The sequence below is a fragment of the Accipiter gentilis genome, chromosome 24 (assembly GCF_929443795.1).
Source record: "Accipiter gentilis chromosome 24, bAccGen1.1, whole genome shotgun sequence".
In the NCBI taxonomy this organism is placed as follows: domain Eukaryota; kingdom Metazoa; phylum Chordata; class Aves; order Accipitriformes; family Accipitridae; genus Astur; species Astur gentilis.
Window position 1 is genome coordinate 3,168,176 of NC_064903.1, and position 19,879 is coordinate 3,188,054.

The following is a 19,879-nucleotide window of genomic DNA, read 5'->3' on the forward strand; positions in this document are numbered from 1 at the left end:
AACGGAAGTGAAGGCGCAGGCGCCTCTGCGCAGGCGCCGCCACCCCCTCTGCGGGGTGGGGACGGGGGGAGCGCGGCCCGAAGAGAGGAGCGTGGAGGACCGGGCGGCTAGAGCGGCCCCAGCGCCGAGGGGACGCCGCCATTTTGAAGAGGGGCAGAGGCCGGGGGTCTGTGGCCGGCTGGCATGGAGGCGAGGTGGCTGCCGGCGGCTTTCACGGCCACCCCTCGGCTCACAGCCTCCCGCTGTCCCCGGGGGGAGGCGGAGGGTCCCGGGGCTCAGCAGTGCCCGGGCTGTGGTGCCGTTAGGGTGCAGCGGCAGTAGGGCCCGTGTCCCTGTGAGAGCTAGGCCTGTCAGTGTGGGGGCCCCTTAATGTCACCTCACGGTGTGTGCCGGGCAGAGGTGCCAGCGCTCAAGGCCGATGGTGGGCAACGTTTCCAAAAGCCACGTTGAAAACTGGCAGTGAGTACTGGTGGCTGGCAGTGGGGACATTCACTCCCCTCATCCTCTAACCGTGTCAGGGTTTCTCCTCTCACACCAGGTTTTCTCTGCTGCCTAACCAGGTGTTGTGTATTAAAGACAACTGTCACGCTATATAAAAGCCAAGGTATTCCTGTTTTCCAGTATGAGTCTTAATTAGTTGAACACTGGTGTTCCCATGTTCTGTGAGGCCTGTTCATAGGTTATATTTTTCTGCAGTTTTTCCCCTCTCACCACTGAAGCTATAAATGACAGCTGCGCTGTCTCCAGGGTCGGTCCATCTCCCTCGTGGCATTCTGGCAGAGAGGTGAATCAGGCATCAATGAGACACAGTGGAAAGGAAACTGTGGCTGAAAATAAATAGTTAGGAGAGAAAAAACTACAGTCTCCGTTTTGAACCCAAAGGGGGTTGTGCCATACTGAGTATCTGTGCTAGTTTAAGGAGAGGGAAAGGTTAAGCCTCTGCAGACTTGTCTCCCATAGAGAACAGAAGGGATTCCCACAATGTTTTGAAAGATCCAGTTTTAATGCCAGAAAAGGCTAACTTGCAAAGAACTTGCAAGGAAGTCATCTTCATTTTCAAGCAAGATTGCGTACATAGAGGGAAAAAACCATGTCTCTCAGGATTTACATGGGTTTCAGGAAGTCCGCAAGACACCTTTGTTTCTCCTTTAGGCAGTTTGTTACAATAACAGTGAGATTACTGTCAAGTTTAGGGGTGAGTTGCATTTAAAGGTGGTTGAAACTTAAATGTGTAGAAAGATACAAGCCCAAACTCTAATGTAAATGAGGTGGGTTTATGTATTCACAGTTTAAATTACCACCACCCCCCAACCCCCCCCTTTAAAAAAGACTCAAAGGCAGCTATGGTGTTCATGCTAGAGAGAATGGAGGGCTCAGGTACAGGGCATATTTCTCATCAGTGTTACTTGCCACAGCATGGGACCAGAAAAGGAAGTCGGTTAGAAACTCACTGAACTGAAGGCCATGATGCTAAAATCATTAGTAATGGAGAGCAGAAGCAGTCCCAGTTTTATCTGGAGCAGATGTAGGTTCCAAACTATATTTTTGTTGAAATAACCAGAACATAAACCACAGAAGTTTATTCCAGCTGCAGAAGGACAGACAATATGGCATATAGTTGGAATGACGGAGAGGTGATACCTAATCCAGCATAAAACTTTCTTGCAGAAGGTTAACATGTTATGTTTTTAAAAGCAAATTGGAGTTGGGAGAGTGACTTTAAATCAGATCAGCCCTTTGCATCATTGCTGCAATATAGATCCTGCATTACAACTGGATTTACAATAGGGTCAAACCATGACCTAACTGCTGTGGTTTGACTATGTGAGTAAAATTTTAAAAAAAGAAGAATTAGGAAGAGTAAATTTAATGTCACAAAGCGATTTTGCAGTTCTAGTGAACCACAATATTTGTCATTGGGAAAAGTTGCCTTGTTCCAGATCCACACAAGTGGATTTTTATGTAGACAGTGCTCCTACCTCTGATAGATTCCGGTAGTTGGAGAAACTGTATCCTCTGACGAGAGAGATCCTGTGGCTGAGTGTGTATGTACGCTTTCATTTTTGGCAGACATTTCTGAAGCAGGCAAAAAATTCATTCCTTTGTCAAACATCAATAATTCAGGGAGCAGATGATCAGCACATAATTGATCCACTTTATCATGGAAAGCCTTGTGCTGACAATTGATAAGCCACTGAGTGTGAGTATTGGCAATTAGTAAATCAGCAGGACGTCCATCAGAGCACTCCAATGGCAGACCTCAAAGAACTGAAGAAATAGGAGGCGATGTGACTGCGACAGAGTGATTTATGCATGAGAGTGAATCCTGTCTTTTCTCCCTACCTTTTCTGAATTCCAGGCAAGGTCAGAGCAGGATAAAAGTGGCTTTGTTATACACCAGTAACCTAAGCAGCAAAATATTAGGAATTTTTGAGCAAATGGGAGGTGGAGCATATTCTACTATTTGAACAGAGGGATAAGATGATGGTTTATGCTCCTAGAACAGCCTCTCGGTATTTTATGGCATCTGACAAGTAATTTTGTTTGTTTGTTTGTCTCTTTCTGTCCCCCTCAATTAAATACTTTTAATTGACTAATTTTACCAAAAGTCTTGAAGATCATCAAATGGCAAGCAACAGAGGAATAAAACATGTTATTTTTTACCTCTGTGGATGAGTTCAGACTCTTCAGGTAGATATTTGCCAGTTTGCTGGGAGATAAACGTCCAGCGATGTAGAGAGATGGCAGCTGGGTTCTGCTGATTCATGCCTGCCTTCAGTGGTAAAAACTTGTAGCTGAGGTCCAGGGCAAACAGCTAAGGAAAAGTACCTCCCTTGGTGTGACTTGGTGTTTATTTGCAAATGCCCTCACAGGGTCGATCAGGTGCAGAATAAGCGTTGATTTTTCAAAACCACTTAGTGGATTTCAGTATCCAGTTGACATTAATAGCGATTAATGGCCTGTGCACACATATCTCCTTAACAGCTTTGAAAAAAATCAGGATCAGTGTAGCAGTGTATTTCAAAGAGCTTGTAGGGGAAAATATATTTGCATACAGAACTTTGCAGTATAGGGAAAAAATCCAAAATCTGTAGCAAAAGCATGGTATAATTCATACTTAAGTGTTTTCAATTTGCTAAGGTATGTATAGCGAAGGAGAATTACAACACTTTTCCATGGTAAGTTTAATGTCGTTTCCTTCAATGAGGGTAAATAAATTTGCTTTAAATCCCCCAGGGTCTTAAAAGCTGGTTATTTGGTGTGCAGTGATAGATGAGAAAAATGTTGGTGTTTTTTCTTCTAAAAAGATATTAAAATAATTTATTCACAATATAGATAAGTAATAATCCAAAAGCAGGGAGCTGAGAAAAATCTGAATCTCTGGGGAGCTTCTAAACCTGAAGAAAAAAAATAAAAAAGGACCCACCAAACTCAAATCCTTATATACTCCAAGTATCAGCAGAGCCCAGTAGTGAGCAGGCAAATGAAGCCAATTTACACTAATGTACCAGCCCAGAACAAACTCGAGAGGAAACCTAAGAATATAACAATTCCCAACAGTCCTAAGTTTGCTCTTTTCTCCATCTGAGTACTCCGCCTATGTTGCTGTACCACGATGGCGACAGTCCCTCTGCTTCGTTAGGCAGGTGGATGGAGGGTCCCTTCTCTTCTGGTGGGGAGAGAAGCCCATCTTTATGTCTTACACAACCAAGTATTTTCCATTCAAACATTACCTCAGGAGGTTATCCCAGCTGGTTATTTTTAAATTGGCAGGTCTGGCATGCTAGAGTTTTAAAGAACTGGAGAAGAATTCTGCACCTTAAAGAGCCATCTTTAATAGTGTTCAGTAATTTGCTAAATTCTGATCTTGGTCTGGTTTGTCTGGCAGGGCTGTGCTCTCGGGAGTACTTACATACTCAGGTACCATCCCTCCGCATCTGAGCTTTTAAATCCCCAGCCTGTTTGGGGAGCAGGCAAAATCGTAGAATCATTTAGGTTGGAAAAGGCCTTTAAGACCTAGTCCAACCATTAACCTACCACTGCCAAGTCCCACTAAGCCGTGTCCCTAAGTGCCAGGTCTACATGTCTTTTAAACACCTCCAGGGATGGTGACTCCACCACTTCCCTGGGCAGCCTGTTCCAGTGCTTGATAACCCCTTTGGTGAAGAAATTTTTCCTAACATCCAATCTAAACCTCCCCTGGCACAACTTGAGGTCGTTTCCTCTTGTCCTACTTGGGAGAAGAGACCGACCCCACCTCGGTACACTCTCCTTTCAGGTGGTTGTAGAGAGCCATCAGGTCTCCCCTCACCCTCCTTTTCTCCAGACTAAACAACCCCAGTTCCCTCAGCTGCTCCTCACAAGTCCTCGCTGGACTTGTGCTCCGGGCCCTTCACCAGCTTGGTTGCTCTTCCCTAAACATGCTCCAGCACCTCAGTCTTATCAGTCTAAACCCGCATTTCTAACGTAAATCTCATGGTGTGCCTTAAGCTGTGTTTGATGAAAGATGGCAGTAGAATTAATCACCTCATTTCTGGCAAAATCTGTCCTGGAGGGGGATCTTGAGAGGAAGATGGCAGCTAAACACAATAGGAAACGTAGAGGAATTTAGCACCAACAGAGGTGCTACTGGTGCCTTTTGAAACTCTCAATTCCTTGTATACAAAAACAGGAGGATGATTTGGTGACTTTCTGTTTCGTTCTGTCAGCTGAAGAGAGGATACCAGTTAAGACAGGAGTATCAGAGCTGTGTCTGAAGCCGTGTGGATTTACAGGAGTTTTCTGAGCAGGTTCTTGTATCCTTTCTGGATTTGGTTCTGTTTCCAGCCATGTCATCCCTCCAGTGTCGTTTCTCTGCCAAGCAGCAGCAGCAGCAGAAGAGCTGCCTACAAGATCTGCAGGCAGGATCCCTGCCTGCTGTCTAGCTGCAGCACTGTTCGTTAGGTAGATATTGTCTGCTAATTATTACTAAAACGGATATCTTTACGATAACGCAGCTGTCCAGCTCAGGTTTAGGAGCAGCTTTTAAAGGCTCTTATTCAGTAACTTTTCCTGTAATTAGGTATGGCCGATTTTTCCCTTTCCTTAAAAGCAGCTCAGCCTCACTTGGTTATAACAAACTCTTGTCCAGGTAGAAACAATAAATAGTCTGATAGCTTCGGAAGCACTTCAAATCAATATTCACATGTCATATTTTTGAAGCTTCAGAATGAAACGTGAAAGAAATACAAAAGCTGTGTAAAAATGAGGCAGAACAAAATGTGGAAAAACCCCCGTGTCTGAGTGACGGAACAAGCTCCATTTTGTTCTCCCCTGCTTACTTAAGGCAGATATCCTTACGCTACGCCTGCATTGGTACCGCTCATGCTGCATTCCAGTGCCACGGAATAGTCGGGCAGGTTCCTCTGCATCCCAGGATTAAAGCTGAGTGCAGAAAGCTGCAGTGGAAGGTGGGTGTCCAGGAGTACGGCGTCAGCGCGGCGTTTGCTGAAGACTTCATGTGCCCGTGTTCTTCAAGGCAGCATGTAAATGAACAGTCAGATCCCTGTGGGGAAACTTAGTGTTTCTCAAAATGCTGCTGCTGAGACCTTTTTGCTCAGTGCATTATTGCAGCTGATGCCACAAACATAATTGCAGATGGCCTACTAAGGAGGATACAGCTTTTCCAGTTAGTATTTTTGGCCTTTAAGAAGGCTGTTAACTAGAGAGCTGGGCAGCGTAAAAGCAGTAATTTGAGTGCACCCACTGCTACCTGTGGTTTTAAAGCTGGGCTGCTATTTACTTTTTAAGTTGACTTTTTCCCTTAGCTTCTGAAAGAAAGTTGCATACAAAGAACGTGATAAATGCAGGATGCGTAAAGTTCTGTCAAATACGCTAGGTAAATGCACTTGAAAACAGAAATTCCTCAGGCTGGCTGTAGTCACTGCTGCAGGTAACGAAAGAGATGAAGTATTCAGCTGAGTGTGTGGTAGATTTTTTTTAACATGCAAATAGCTCTTTAAGGGGTAAAATCCATTTCCACTTTCACTGGTGCAATCTATAGGATAGATCTCTATGATGCATTGTGGAAAAGGCCCAAAAGATTTCTCTCATGACGTTTATTGTCAGTTAGGTGCTGTGAATCCAGTTGCACTCCAAAAATTCAGGCTATAGAAGAATAAATAAGTTAAACCAGAGTGTAGCAATTTATACAACCCAACATTGAGATGCTTGACTTTGTAACGACAGACTGCTTTGTTACTGTACCTGATTTGCTGTGCAGGCAGTAACTGACCAGATCTAAGTCAAGTATTTCCCCCTTTGGCCAAAAAGATTTTTAAACATGCCCTCAACCAACTCAGCAATAATAAAATGTAGAAAAAACCCTCATGTAGTTATATCCGTTTGTTCCAAGTGTGTCAGTCTGTTCCAAAATACTTCTTTCCAAAGTGTGTTGGTGCAACAGGATGAACTTCTGTAGTTAAAATGGCGATCTCTGGGAATTCCTGGATGATCGATTTGGCACCTTTTGAGAGAGGGCAAAGGCTTCAACTTACCGTGCGGTGTGGAGAATAGGCTTAGCAGGATAATGACACTTGGTTGTACGCCATGTTCTACAAGAACTTTGACAGCCTCAATGACAGTATTACCAGTACCTAAAAGGGGAAAAAGTGAGATTTTTTTTTTTTTCTTCTTTTCTCCTGGTTGAAGAACTTGCCCTAGGCCATCCGAGACTATCCGTGTTAACAGTGGTGTGTGACTGAATGATGAGACTGTCCTTTCCCACTGGAAAACTATCACCTCTGCAAGGATTAATTGTAGAAAACTCTGGTCTCCTGATGAAGGAACTTCAACTCTACTCTGAGACAGCCAACTCTGCCAGGTTTTAAGCACTGGAGTCGGTGGATTTTATTAAAGCCCTGAGGCAAAAAAGCTCATCTAAAATAGTAAAATGGCAATCAAGAGCTCCATGTCTAGAACCAGAATTAAATCTTAGACTGGAAAAGTTACTTCATCCTGACAAATTCCTTACCATGCTTACCAGATTATAATATTTTTTTTTTTTGGTAGTGTTAACTGTATTTGAAGTAATTTACTTCTAGGAGTATAATATTAATCCAAAAAATGTCTTTTAATAGCATGAGAAAAATACTGTTTGAGTATTTTCTCATGGAAAAATTTAAAAAATTGAATTTATAAAGTCTTAATGCTTCAACCTTTCTCACAAACGCAGGCATGCCCAAATGATTTGCTCTGCATTCATGCTGGTGCAGGCTGACTAATCTGTATTCTGGCACAGGCTGATAAATAAACCTAATCAAAGCCCCTGAAATCTGGAAATTTTCCTTTAAATTCAGCGCACTCACTGTCCAGATGAGTCTAACTGTACATGGTGATGAAAGGCACTTACTTAGTATTGGGTACATAAGAAGAACCTTTCTCCTGTAAATGTCTGGTGGAAACTTAGCATAGTACACTTTCGCTCTTTGAGTCTCCTCGTCGCTCTGTATCAGGATTTTTCCTATGCGGATTGATCTACAGCAGTCTCGTAAACCTTGTTCCATTGCCTCGCCTCAAAAGGAGCAGCAAAAAAAAACCAACAACAAATTGTTACACGCTAAGAAACGGCACAACTGCAAGATGCTACAATTAAATAGACAGTCCCAACACTGTATTGGTGGAGAGTTCTAAAAAGAAGATTTTTTTTTTTTTCTCGGTTCTAACTGTTAAGAACACTTGAAGCTGTTTTCCTTTTTTCTCTGGTTAGACAGGAAAACGAGTCTACTTGGTGTTACTTAGCTCCTGAGTATTACTGTTGCCACACACCAGCGCTAATCTCTCGAAGGCGAGAGCTGGAAACGTCAAAACAACCGTATGGGGTTGGGAGAACGTCTTCGAGCTCTGCCCAGAGACACCACGGTACAAAACGTAGCGTGGGAAGCTGTGGAGCCACGGGACTTTACGTCACAGATACAAAGGTTTCTGCAGCACTGGGCAAAACAACAGCGACTCTGCCACCGCTGAGCGGGGTTTATTTGGAGACCTGCCTCTGAGCAGAAGTAGTTAGCGACAAACAAGGACGGACAGTTGGTCTGGCCCCTCTCCGTTAACAGCTGCTAGGGAAGAGGCCAGATGAAATCTGTTGCAGCTATGTGTCTCCTAAAAAGTTAACGAAACATATTACTTGACATTCTGTGATCAAGGATACCTAAGAAGGAATAACGGCTGACAGGTTTGGGTAAAACTTTGCCATAGAGAAGTGCTGGTGCACATTTTTGAAAGGAAGTTGCTTACACGTTTCCAAAACGTTTAATTCGTACTCGTTCAACAGCCAGAAACTGCCTACCGCTTCTCATTATGCTGACCCCGCAGTTTCCCTTTTCAACTCTCACTCCTTCATACTTGTGCCCTGTTGTAGTGGTCACAAACAAGCACAAGCCTGCCTGCAAAAGTGATGGTAGGGATATCGCATTTTGCAACGAAGCAGAGCCCTGCAAAAGACTCAGTTAAAGGCTGAGCCCATTTGGGGATGGGGGAAGTATGGCCTTTACTGGAGCAAACGTGGTGCGTCTCTGTCACGCTGGCAGCAATGCCAAGCGAAATAATGCAGAGTAATGTAGGTAAGAGGCCTGACTAATAAATCATTTCAAGAAGGTACTGTAACGTTATGAAAAGTAGGCTTTGTCAAGTTAACCAGATACTTTCCTTAATGTCATGGTTTAAAGTAGTAGCACTGATAGAATAAACCTTCAGTTAGTAACACATCTGATCTTCTCTTTCACAATATTTTGATTAAGAAGAATGATGTAAGTCAATATGACAAATATTAATTGGACTGAAAACTAACTGGAAGGTCTCCAAGTGTAATTGTAAGCAGAAGCATCGCTGAACCAGGCACAGCTCCCTTCCTACCAGTTCTTGACCCCACACCGCTTAATGTGTGATCAGTGACCCACAAGAAAATAGAAAATCATTACTGGTGATCTGCAGGTGCACAGAAGTTAGGGGCAGGTCGCTGCCACCAAACCTAATCTGGATCACGTAATGAGCTGAGCTTAAGTAAACAACATGTTTTTCAGTGCCACCAGATGTAAAGTCATCAGGCTAAGAGTAGAGCAGCAGCTGGACTACAGGGTGGGTGACAAAGACATAGAAAACAGTGATTCAGAAGAGGAATAATCAGCTGAACATGAGCTCCTAATGAGATGCTCTGCCAAGAGGAGCTAATGCTTCCATAGAACCAAAAAGGGAGACACCAAGGAAGACAAGGGAGGTTTTATTACCTGCATTGCGGGCTCCAGGAAGACTTCCCCGAGGGCTGGAAAACACACCTTCAATGAGAAAACACCCGAGGAACACAGTTTATTAAGAAATAAAAGGTTAAGGGAGATTTTAAATGCAGTCCCTAGGAAGGCATGGGTCAGATTTAACACTAAAGGGTTCTTTATCTGGCAAAGTGGTGTTTGGTAGCTGACCATCAGAATAGGTTGCTGTCTATTTTTAGCAGTGGGGAAAGTTGTCCTCTGAAACAGTCCACCCACAATTTGCCGACTATGGCAGAGTGCCTGTCACTGAAGAATCACTGGAAATACTTAATGAGTTTTTTTTTTTTTTTTTTTTTCCAAAGGAAACACTCTGGTTTGAACACGAATTAATTCAGAGGAATCCGTCAGCCTTTATTAGGCTGGAATTGGGAGCAGGTTATTAGAACAGCTCCTGCTAGATTTCTTCTGAGTAAATACAGAAACAGTATGACTGCAGGCAGGGGCGAAGGGAAGAGGTGAAGCAGGCAGGCACAGGCAGCCTTAACTGCAATACACGAGTGCTCCCAGTTAGGTGGAAAGGCCATTTTGAGTCATCTCTCCTCCCTTTTCAGGTTTAGGCCATATCTGTAAGAGCTACAGCTTTCCAACCCTTACTTTCACCTGCGTAACTTAATCAGTGTGAGCCAGAGCTGCCCTGAGCAGCACAAGCCGCAGGGCAATCAGCGTTTGCAAAAAGACAGCCACCAAAACGTGCCTCTAACAGTTTTATTGCCATGCCTTTTGCTTTAACTCTGTGCTGTAAGAGCAGTATTAGCCACATGGAAACTTAAAGATGTTAGCAGGCGAGAATAACACCAAATAACATCAGCTTTATTGCTGTCCCTTGGCATTTTAAAGTATTGGGTGCCCGCTGGGTTTTAGTTATTGTTTAGGGGAAGCAAGGACCCTGGGCAGGCTTTATCTTTTCATTAATTTGTGTTGAGAAGCTGGAATGGAGGGGTTTTTTAGGCGTCGAGGTCCTTAAGAGAAAAACGGGGGAAAGAGAAAGTGGGAAACACAGGACGGGGTTGGAGGGAAGAGAAATCTTTCAAAGACATTTTCTGATTCAGTGTTGATAGTCACCCTCTTATCTCCATCCAAAACACAGTTTTGATGGTCACTCACCAATCCTTATCTTCGGGCGTGATTTCTAACATCTCATGTACAGCTTGAGCGTATGTCAGTGACTTTGGGTTCTGCAGTCCGGTTAATCACAGGGCTGGCAGGGGGGACCCGGCGTGGGTTTCTGCCTATTCTTTTTTGCAGCTGTTTCAACAGCAAATGCTAATTCGTCTCTCAATGTTTTGCTCTTTCTGGGAATTTAAAAATAACTTGCCTAATGAAGCAGTGCTGAGCAGCTCATATGTCCAGACAGATAGGAGTGAAATGCTTCAGTTCAGAAAGCAAAGTCGTCCGTGGTGGCAGTGCCTTTGAACAAGTCCCCCAAGGCCCTTTTTCAAATAATCCCAGGACTGGCTGAAATTAATGCAGGAAGAAATTCAGAGAAAGGGGGGAGAATCACGTCAAAGGGGCTGAGACTTGGAAAGACATTTCTGGGTGAGCTGTAATCAGTCCTATCCTATGACATCCCTTTAGCAGTGCTGTTTAATTACTCCATTACGGGCAGGGTTTGATGTATGTGTTCTATAGCAGGGACATCCAGAACATGAAAGAAAAATGTGGTGCTTACGGAATGCTTTACAAAGATCAATGAAGCTCCTTGTCCCTTGTTAGAGCAACGAGAAGCTGAGCACAGAGTGACAAAACTGCCCGTCCAAGGGCAGCCACCAAAGCACAAGCAGAGATACTTACAGGCTATGGCAGTTTTCAGTTTCTCCCTCAAAACCCCCTTGCTTTGTTACTCACCTTTGGTTTTCTATCCTCTGTACCCAGAGATCACCATCCCCATGTAAGTCTACCTGCAGTGAGCACATCTGCCTCAATAGGACGGGACGCATGAGAAGTGCAGAGGGTGAACATCAGTGTATTTCCAAGAGTAGCTGCAAGAGTGATTACAAAAAAAAGCTGGGCATGATATGCTGGGAAGCAAAATTGCTGTGGAAAGGCAGGCGTGGGGAGATACTTGGCTTCTTAACTTTGGGCCAAGACAGGAGTCAGAAACCCTTCCCCTGCCCGCTTCTAGCCTTCTTAGCCTCTTGGATTGATTTGCAACATTATTGTTTTCTTGTTCTTTAGAATGAAATCATTTTTGGTGCAACTCCTTGAGGTTTCAGACTTACCTCTGTGGGTGCCATAACGCTTATCAGAGAGTAAATGTTACTCTTTCTAATATATCAATGATAAAATCCTTTTTTTTTCCCCCAGCTAGATGAATGATTATTACATTCTTCAAATCAATTCTCATTTTTCTTTAATTGCTTCTGATGCCCTTGGCACTGTTGAGTGACAGGGTCTGCACTCCAGCCTTGGAGGCTACCGGGGTAATTTGGCAATCTCCTCACCTGCACGAGAGGAGATTATTGATCCTAAAAGGCTGGCGGTTTTGTTTGGGGCAGAGAGGACGAGGGAAGCATCTGTCAGAAGAGTTTGCCGGGCAGAGACTCATGCTACTACCTGTGTTAACCCTACAATGAATGTAAGATCTGTATCATATGCAGCATGCCCATATGTCTTTATTGAATGGTCCTTGGGAAATGCCAGCTCTAGAGTTCAATTCATCATTCCCTTGAATCTTGCATCAAATGTGCCGTACTGCAAAAGGATGAAATGAAGCCAAAACAGAAGGATCATGTGTTACTTCGGCTCTGTACTTGTCTTGGGGATATGGAGGACTTCCACCACTGGGATGCAACTGCTAAAAAGCAGGAGCTTCTCTCCCTCTGTAACAGAATAATGAATTTCATTGCTATCCTTCATCTTCAACCAAGAACGTGGCCTGTGCAATGCCCGGAACAGTCCAGGCAATGGCACATTTCCTTTTTTTGAACTGAAATCTTAGCCCGGTTCATAACCATAGCCCTAAAGTTAAATTGGTGATCACTCCCTGCTCAACAACACGGCAGCTGTTCTCCATAACCAACATGAGCCTCCATTTCAGCAGGTTTCCTGTAGGCTTTACAGACTTGGCAATAATTGAGAGATTTGTACCTTCCTGTTCTCAAATCCTAAACCTAACTTCAAGCAACCTTGACCAAAGCTGTACAGTGACTGTCTCACTGGCACCAGGAGCTCCCTGAGCTCCCTGGGCCTTTCAGATTCGATAATAAAGCTTATTCTCCAACTCTCGATTTCAATAACCTTGGCATCATAACCCCAACTGAGACTGGAATTTCCCACCCTTCAGGAGAGAAACTGTCCTCCACTCTACACCCAAAGGCCCCTGCGGGTGTTAAGCCTGCTCACAGAGAGGGTCTATAATAGTGCGACCCATCCCCATTGCATCAGGGTCCTTTGCAGAGGGGTCATGCCAAGCACCCACCTACAAACAAGCCAGGGCCAAATCCAAATCCAGAACCCACCTTGTAGCCAGGGACAGACCATGTCCTCGAGGGACTCAGGTCGATGCTAAATCCCTGACGCAGCTCCGGGCACTGCCGGACAGACTCCTCTTACCGAACACTGTGCCAGGGGCTCCTTTCAAAAAGAAAGATCTTCAATAATCTCCATAGCCAATGCCAGCATTTTGCAGCAATGGAGATGAAGGAGGGATAAATTCCTTAAAAATAATCCTCATGATGTTAAATAATGTGATTAAGCAGGCTGCCTGATTCTCCTCCTTGGTAGTGATATATACTGTCCTGTTTATCGCTGGTTTCAGCTCTGCCCCCCTCACTGCCCTGTCCCGTGCACTCTTCTCTGCTGCAGCGCAGGGCTGACTTGACATACCACCGCTTTAGCAGCTGCCTGCCATAAAAATGTGCCCTTATCTCTCAGTCTGCAGTTTATGCTCAGTCTCTTTATTTTCCTTCCTGTAATCATCAGACATTTCTGCATTTCGTCGTGATAAATACCAGACTGTTGAATCTCTGGGGCTGCCAAGAAATGCATCTCGGCGTAGCACAAATAAAGCTGCTATTTTTTTTTTTATTCCTTCCTTTAGTTTAACATTTATTCCTGCTATTGTTGTGCTTAGAAGGATAAATAGGGCTGCATCCTGCTAGCAAGTTGCTCCAAATACATTAGATGAAAGAATAAATAACATGATGCACCAAAGGCTATGAAGACTAAACATATTATATTGAGATAGTCAAGCAAAGGATGTGATAATGTGCTATTCATTATACAGGTGCACCAATGCTCACAACAGGATAAAATTAGATTGACTCATCTGTAGGTCAGGTACCTTATATGGCTTAGAACTGGCAGAGATTTTCTTCTGTCTATACCGGTAGTGCATCGAAACAGGAGCATGTCAATCACAGCCCCGCACTCCAAATAAAGGTTTCCGTGATCTCACTGTATTGCACAGGGTAAGGCATGAAGGATCCTGGTCAGATCTGAAGACATCTTTACCATTTCCACTTTTTAAATGCTGTCTATTTCTCTTTCCCTTCCTCTCAAAGAAGACGATAGAACATGTGCATTGTGCTAAAAGATAAGAAACACACGGCGGCTGATAGGCAGGTTGGCATGGCAAGCATTACCCAGGTTATTTGCTCTAGATCATCATCTGAAGGTACGTTCAGTGACGCTGAGTGACTCTCTGAAGTGGTGATACTCTGATAGGCAAAACCGACTCGCACAAACGATCGCTATTTGCTGCTGCAGTAACTTGTGCTGTGTTTTCAGACAGCAGGACAGACCGAGCACTCAGTGTGGCTCTGAGTTTCCTATTTTCCTTGATACCTGCATACCCACTTTGCCAGCTTACAGCTACCATCCTGAGACACTTCTGCCACACAACTTAGCTATAAAATGTCTTGCACTGCAGAGAACACATCCCTCATACTTTTCTCTTTGCAAGTGGATTTTCTGTCTGAAGTTGCCTTTAGAGCCACCTACCCCTATCGTTATCTTCATTAAAAGGATGGAAGCCTAATCTTGCATAATCATGCAGTCTAGAAGATCTCTAAATGAATTCCGATGGTAAAGAAAAAAAAGGTGCAGGTATAGACAAGAGGTAGAAGTGTCTCTTACTCTTCGTGTGGGAAACAAAGAGATGCGAGATGCAATATTCCAGGGACACTCACTTGTGTTTGTTTAAGTCCTTCTGTCCTCCAGAGGCAGGGATCGATAAGAGCCTGCGACGTCGTTTTGGCTGCCTGCGTTATCTCTCTGGATGGCTTGTCTGCAGGAAGGGCTCCTGAGTGGGTGCCCGCTAGGTATGTCTGCTGGCTGGTCCCACTCCGGATGACAATTGCTTCCCCTTCTGCATTTTAAGATGGCTCAATATATAAACTTTAAAAGAAAAGTACGGTCAGGGCTTGTGACACTTTGTGGTATCACACAAAAGGACTTTGATTTTAGCACTGTTCAGCTTTTAGCAGCCCAAGAGCAGGCCTGAGTGCCACTTGGTGACTCAGACTTTGCCTTTCCAGGGCAGCCCGCAGCGTTGGTAAAAGCCGAAGCCGGGGCTCCGAGGGCTGCCTGAGCCGCTTGCGGGATGGCAGCACGCCGGCTCTTCCTCTGAACTGGGCTCACTCGCTGCAGGGCAGAAAGCCCAAGGAGGAAGGCAAAGCACCAACGAAGAGCTGGATTTAAGCTTTTCTTGTGAACATGTGGGGATCCCCTCAAGAAGACGATTACAACCCAGAGGAGAAGAACCTTCCTCTTTCCCACCAGTTTTTATGAGATTAGTCCTTACCCAGTGCCCCATCTCCCATTCTTGAGCTATTTCGAAGTGTCACGTTCAGCCACTGTGCTGAGTGTTGCTGCAGCTAATTGTGGTCACTGCAGCTAATTATGGGCTGACCATGAAGCCCTGCCATCCCATCCCAGCAGGACCAGTTGGCCAGAGCACACCACGATCATTTCTGTGAGGCAGCACGCAAAGCCGTGGCAGGCTGCGCTCTCCATCTCAGGTACCTTCGCACAGCCAGAGCCATCTTTTCCTCTGTCCATAAGCAGCAGCTATGGGCAACATAGATCTTCTTGGCTTGTTTGTTGACTGCTGCCAGCAAAAAGACATCGCTGTTGCTATATGAAGACTCCATATGGCACACAACCCCCTCCATGTCCTTAAACACAGAGGTGGCTGCAGAGCAGATAAGAGGGGCTTAGGAGAGCAGCGTTACTGCGTCATGGACACCGATCCTGTCATATGGCACCCAGTGGGATGCCTCTAGAGTAGGAGTGAAATGCGATAGAGCAGAAAAGACATTTTAAGGGATGCTGCAGAATAAACATCTTTTGCGTGGCTTGGATTAGTTGCCCCGAACAGCCAGGAGCCCAACTAGAAGATGCGAGAGGAGGCTGGAAGCGCAGAGGGACTGGGCAAGAGGATGAGCCAAGATGGGAGCCGACGTGGGGAGGCGCGGGGAGCCCTGGGGTGCACGGATGGTGGGCAGGGATGGGCGGGACCGACGTCCCGGTCCTCTCACAGCTGGGAGCAGCGCCCTGAAAAATAAAAATTTGACGATAATGACAAGAAGGGCAAGTGGAAAAGGTGAGCTCGTATGGCAAGGAACGAGGCGAAGGTGGGAAGCGATGAAAACCTCGAGGTAGTGATAGGCAGGTGGAGATACAGATCCAAAGGGAGGAGGCCAAATAGTTGGCTGAAGGCAATTTCTAAATTTTGGGGTCAATCAGCAGAGGAATCACTTTTTCAGACACAGAGAAGGGCCAATGTCACACCAGGAGGGATCTGGGCTCTTTGTCCTCTCCACAAGATAGCTTCCCCAGCACAGTAAGGCCATCAAATGCCAGGGCAAAGCACACAGCCATTGTTTGTATTAGCGTGTTCCCAAGCTCAGCAAAATAAAGAGATAAGCAGTGCAGCCAACAAACTCCGTGACCCGCAGAGAAGCTTGCCCCTAAACAACTACGATAGCTGTAGAACGCTTAGTACAAAACTGTTGTTGTCTCGTGTCCCGCGTTGGGCGCCAAAAAGGCCTGTGGTGGGTTGACCTTGTCTGGGTGCCAGGTGCCCACCAAGCTGTTCTATATCACCCCCCCTTCTCAGCAGGAGAGACGGGAGAAAATACGATGGCAAAAAACATGTGGGTCAAGATAAAGGCAGTTTGATAAACCAGAAGCAAAGGCCGCACACAGAAGCAAAGGAAAACAAAAGATTTATTCTCTCCTCCCCATCAGCAGGTGATGTCCATACCCTTCCCGGGATGTAGGGCTTCAGTACGTGTAGTGGTTGCTCTGGCAGACAAATATCATAATAACGAATGCCCCCCACACCCCTCAGCTTTTATTGCTGAGCAGATGTCATATGGTATGGAATATCCTTTCGGCCAGTTTGGGTCAGCTCTCCTGGCTGCGTCCCCTTCCCAGGATCCTGGCCCCCCCCCAGCCTACTGGCCTTGAGGGGTGAGGGAGGGGGGAATGTTGGAGAGGCAGCCTTGATGCTGTGCCAGCACTGCTCAGCAGTAGCCAAAACACTGCTGGGTTATCAACACCTTTCTAGCTACCAGTACACTGCACAGCACTATGAAGGCTGCTATGGGGGAAAATTAACTGCATCTCAGCCAGACCCAATACACAGATGTTGTTCCTTTGCTCTTGGAAGAAATCAGAAAGATGCTTCGCAGACACAGGAGTCCAGGCAGAAGGAGGGGAGTGCTTCAGAAATAAGTTTTTAGATAGTATGAAGGTGGTAAGAATTGAGGCGGGGGGGAGGGGGGGGGATTCAATAAAATGGGAAAAATGGAAATTTTGCATCTTGAAAGATAACAAAACCGAAAAAGAAGAGGAAGAATCTGACCATCCCAGTTACTTCTTTACAACCAGGACCTGGCACCATACAGATATAACAACTCTTACTGTTTTGGGAGACGTAGTGAGGAGTACCACGAAACACTGATAAACAGCCTTTCTCACATTGCTAGGATTTAGGCTCATTCCTTTTTCTTAATTTCCTCCAACCCTTCTGAGTCTCAGCTCCTCCTCTCGCATTTGCCTGTCTTTATCCCTTCCAAATACTTGTAGACAGCTACCGTGTCTTCCCTCGCATCGCTGATGACGTAACTTTAACTAGGGACAGTAAAATGACAAAAAACCTCAGCAAACAAAAAGGCAAAGAAACGACAAGAGCATTTTGCTGCCTTTAGCAGTAAAGCACAGTGACTCCTGTACTTCTGAGCGGTATCATGACTGTGTATTTAAATCATACATGCTTTCCAGGTGTGCAATAAAATAAACATCCTAACAAATAATTCAGATAAGGTTGCAGACCTGGATGTCGTGTGAGCTTCAGAGCATCGTAAGACATCAGCGGAGTAGGAAATGCAGGAACAAAGGTTCAGTCCCACGGCAAGGTGGGCACCATCCATCTTCATATGTCAGCAGCAGTCCTACCTCTGTCCCAGTAAGCTCTCCAGTGACAGCAAATGCTACTGGAGAAACAGAAAACCAGTCACTTGTTTGCATTAAATTTGTTGGAGCTTGTTATCTTTGAAATCTGCCCCCCCCCCCCCCCCAATTAGATGAAATTTGTCACAGAGTTCAAAAATTATGGAAATTGTCCAAAAGACAATTGGTGATGCAATTGCAGAAGCTGGTGATGCAATTGCAGAAGCTCTGTTTCCTTGGGAAATCAGCTTAGAACCCCTAATGATTGGAGAAATGGCCCCACAGCCCGTGATTTGGTGGCCATTTACATTTTAAGGTCCCTGTCTCCAATGAGAGAGAGAGGATATCTGAATCCTTCCTTTCTCATAGTTAAAGCTTGTGACCTAGAGGCTCATTTTTAAGGTGCCCCTTGCTGTTGATCTGTAATGCCACTTTGCAGGCTATAACTAACATTAGATTTTAATCAACTCAGATTTGGGCATGGATGCTACTTTCAGCTAGAGGAATCAAGTTAACTGCCTCTTGCCTTTCTCCTCTTTATATTTTAACTGCATTGTGCGAGAATAATGTAGCATCTTCATTCAGACAGAATTAGTCATTTACTTTATGTAGAAATCTTCAGCATGTAGTAATCTCACCCATATTCAGCCAAGCAGGTAAGCACATACTGAAGTCTACAATTAAAATCCTTAATTAAATCCTTAAATTAAGCATATACTTAAATGCTTTGCTAAAGAGGGATATAATCTCCAACATGCTTAAGATAAAGTGTGTGTTTAAGTGCTTTATTGAACCAGTGCTTTCACTGCAACACAAAGCGTATTTGCGAAGCAAAAGCCGCTATAGGTGTAATCCCACAAAAACCCAGCAATTTGTTGGGGGAAGCCTGTGTGCATTTATCAACATAAACCACACATCACCCGTTCTGACTGTTTGTACCTGGAATTTTACGAGGTGTAAAAAAACACACGTGGGGGTGATGTTGCCAGGCCAGTGGAACGCGATGAGCTGTGCCGGGACGGTGGCCGCCCAAGCAGCACCGTCCACGGCTCGGCTGTCGGCTGCAGGTTGGAGAAAGGACAGTCCCAGTTTGGCTGCCTGGCTGGGTTTTGCATGACTTGCTGGGCTGGAGAGGTGGCACTTTGAGTCAAGATTTGGGGCCGGTTTGGTCTCTGTGTTGACTTCGGGACCAGAGTGCGAGGGTGGGAGACAGAAAGAAGACCTCCTCCGCTCCACCGAGCGCTGGAGCCGGCACGCTGCGGTGGAAAGGCTTATTTATGGGACAGAAGAGACGGGCTTTGGAGATGGCTTCAGGGCTGGGGGCGGGAGGGAAGGGTTGAGCTTTCTGCCAGGGTTTCTGAATGGGGCGAGCTGAAGAGGTTAACTGCTGAATCTGCAGAGGCTCACAGGGTGAAGGTGATGGCTGATTTTGGTATGAAATGGCTCGTGTTTCAGGGCAAGGATCTGTCAGCCGGCTGCTGTTAAAGCTAAGTTAGGTTGGGTTTAAAGCTGAGCTCAGGGTTGAGTATCTGTGCTTGGTCACTGGGGCCAGGATGAGACCTGCTGCCCCTGAACCTCCTCCTCCCCACTACAAAAATCTGCCAATAACCCCCGTGCCAGTAGCTTGGGTCTGCTCCAAGAGGAGTCCAAGGAGGTGGGAAATTTGGCCCGGGGGCACTGCCAGAGCTACGGCAGGACACTAGCCAGGCAGGTCTGGCTCTTCTCCTGGCACCACAGCGGCTAGGCAGCAGCTGAAAGCAGAAAGAGAAAGCAAAAGGAGGAAAAGCAGGTTTGGTTTTCAGAGGATAAGGAAAAAGGGGCCGGATCCCCGAAATCTCCTCATCTCGACTGTCGTCAGTCCACAGGCGGGTCTGGCACTTACCCAGCTCCGGGTTGGCAGCATCCAGTCGGACACGAGCACCCCGGGCAAGCTCGGTCCTGGGCCAAAAAGGAGACAGACACATCATCAGGCCACAGTCAAGTCCTTTCCCTGCAGACTGGGCTTTGCTAGACCTGGCCTGCAGTCAAACACGCCAGCAAGACTCTGCAGATATCCCTCACTCCTGCCAGAGACGGTATTAAAAGAATATTATGAGTTGCAATTACCATGGCATGCACTATTCCTGCTTCAGGTCCCAGCGTTATTTAGTGCCCAGAATGGATGGTGCCCAGCTGAT

At 45.6% G+C, this 19,879-nt stretch overlaps 1 protein-coding gene across 2 annotated transcripts; it reads right to left on the reverse strand.

Moving 5' to 3' along the window:
* Positions 1-6,165: 6,165 nt before the first annotated feature.
* Positions 6,166-9,429, reverse strand: LOC126050157 (uracil phosphoribosyltransferase homolog). Of its 2 annotated transcripts, none has more exons than XM_049827685.1 (4): positions 9,264-9,429; positions 7,391-7,552; positions 6,537-6,635; positions 6,166-6,505 (listed from the first exon to the last, which is right to left on the reverse strand). In XM_049827685.1, the coding sequence occupies exons 2-4, from the start codon at positions 7,542-7,544 to the stop codon at positions 6,399-6,401; spliced, it is 360 nt and encodes a 119-aa protein (XP_049683642.1). In that variant the 5' UTR covers positions 7,545-7,552; positions 9,264-9,429; the 3' UTR covers positions 6,166-6,398. The 2 variants fall into 2 exon arrangements, with proteins under 2 accessions (XP_049683642.1, XP_049683643.1); XM_049827686.1 differs by lacking the exon at positions 9,264-9,429 and adding an exon at positions 8,327-8,436.
* Positions 9,430-19,879: the final 10,450 nt, after the last annotated feature.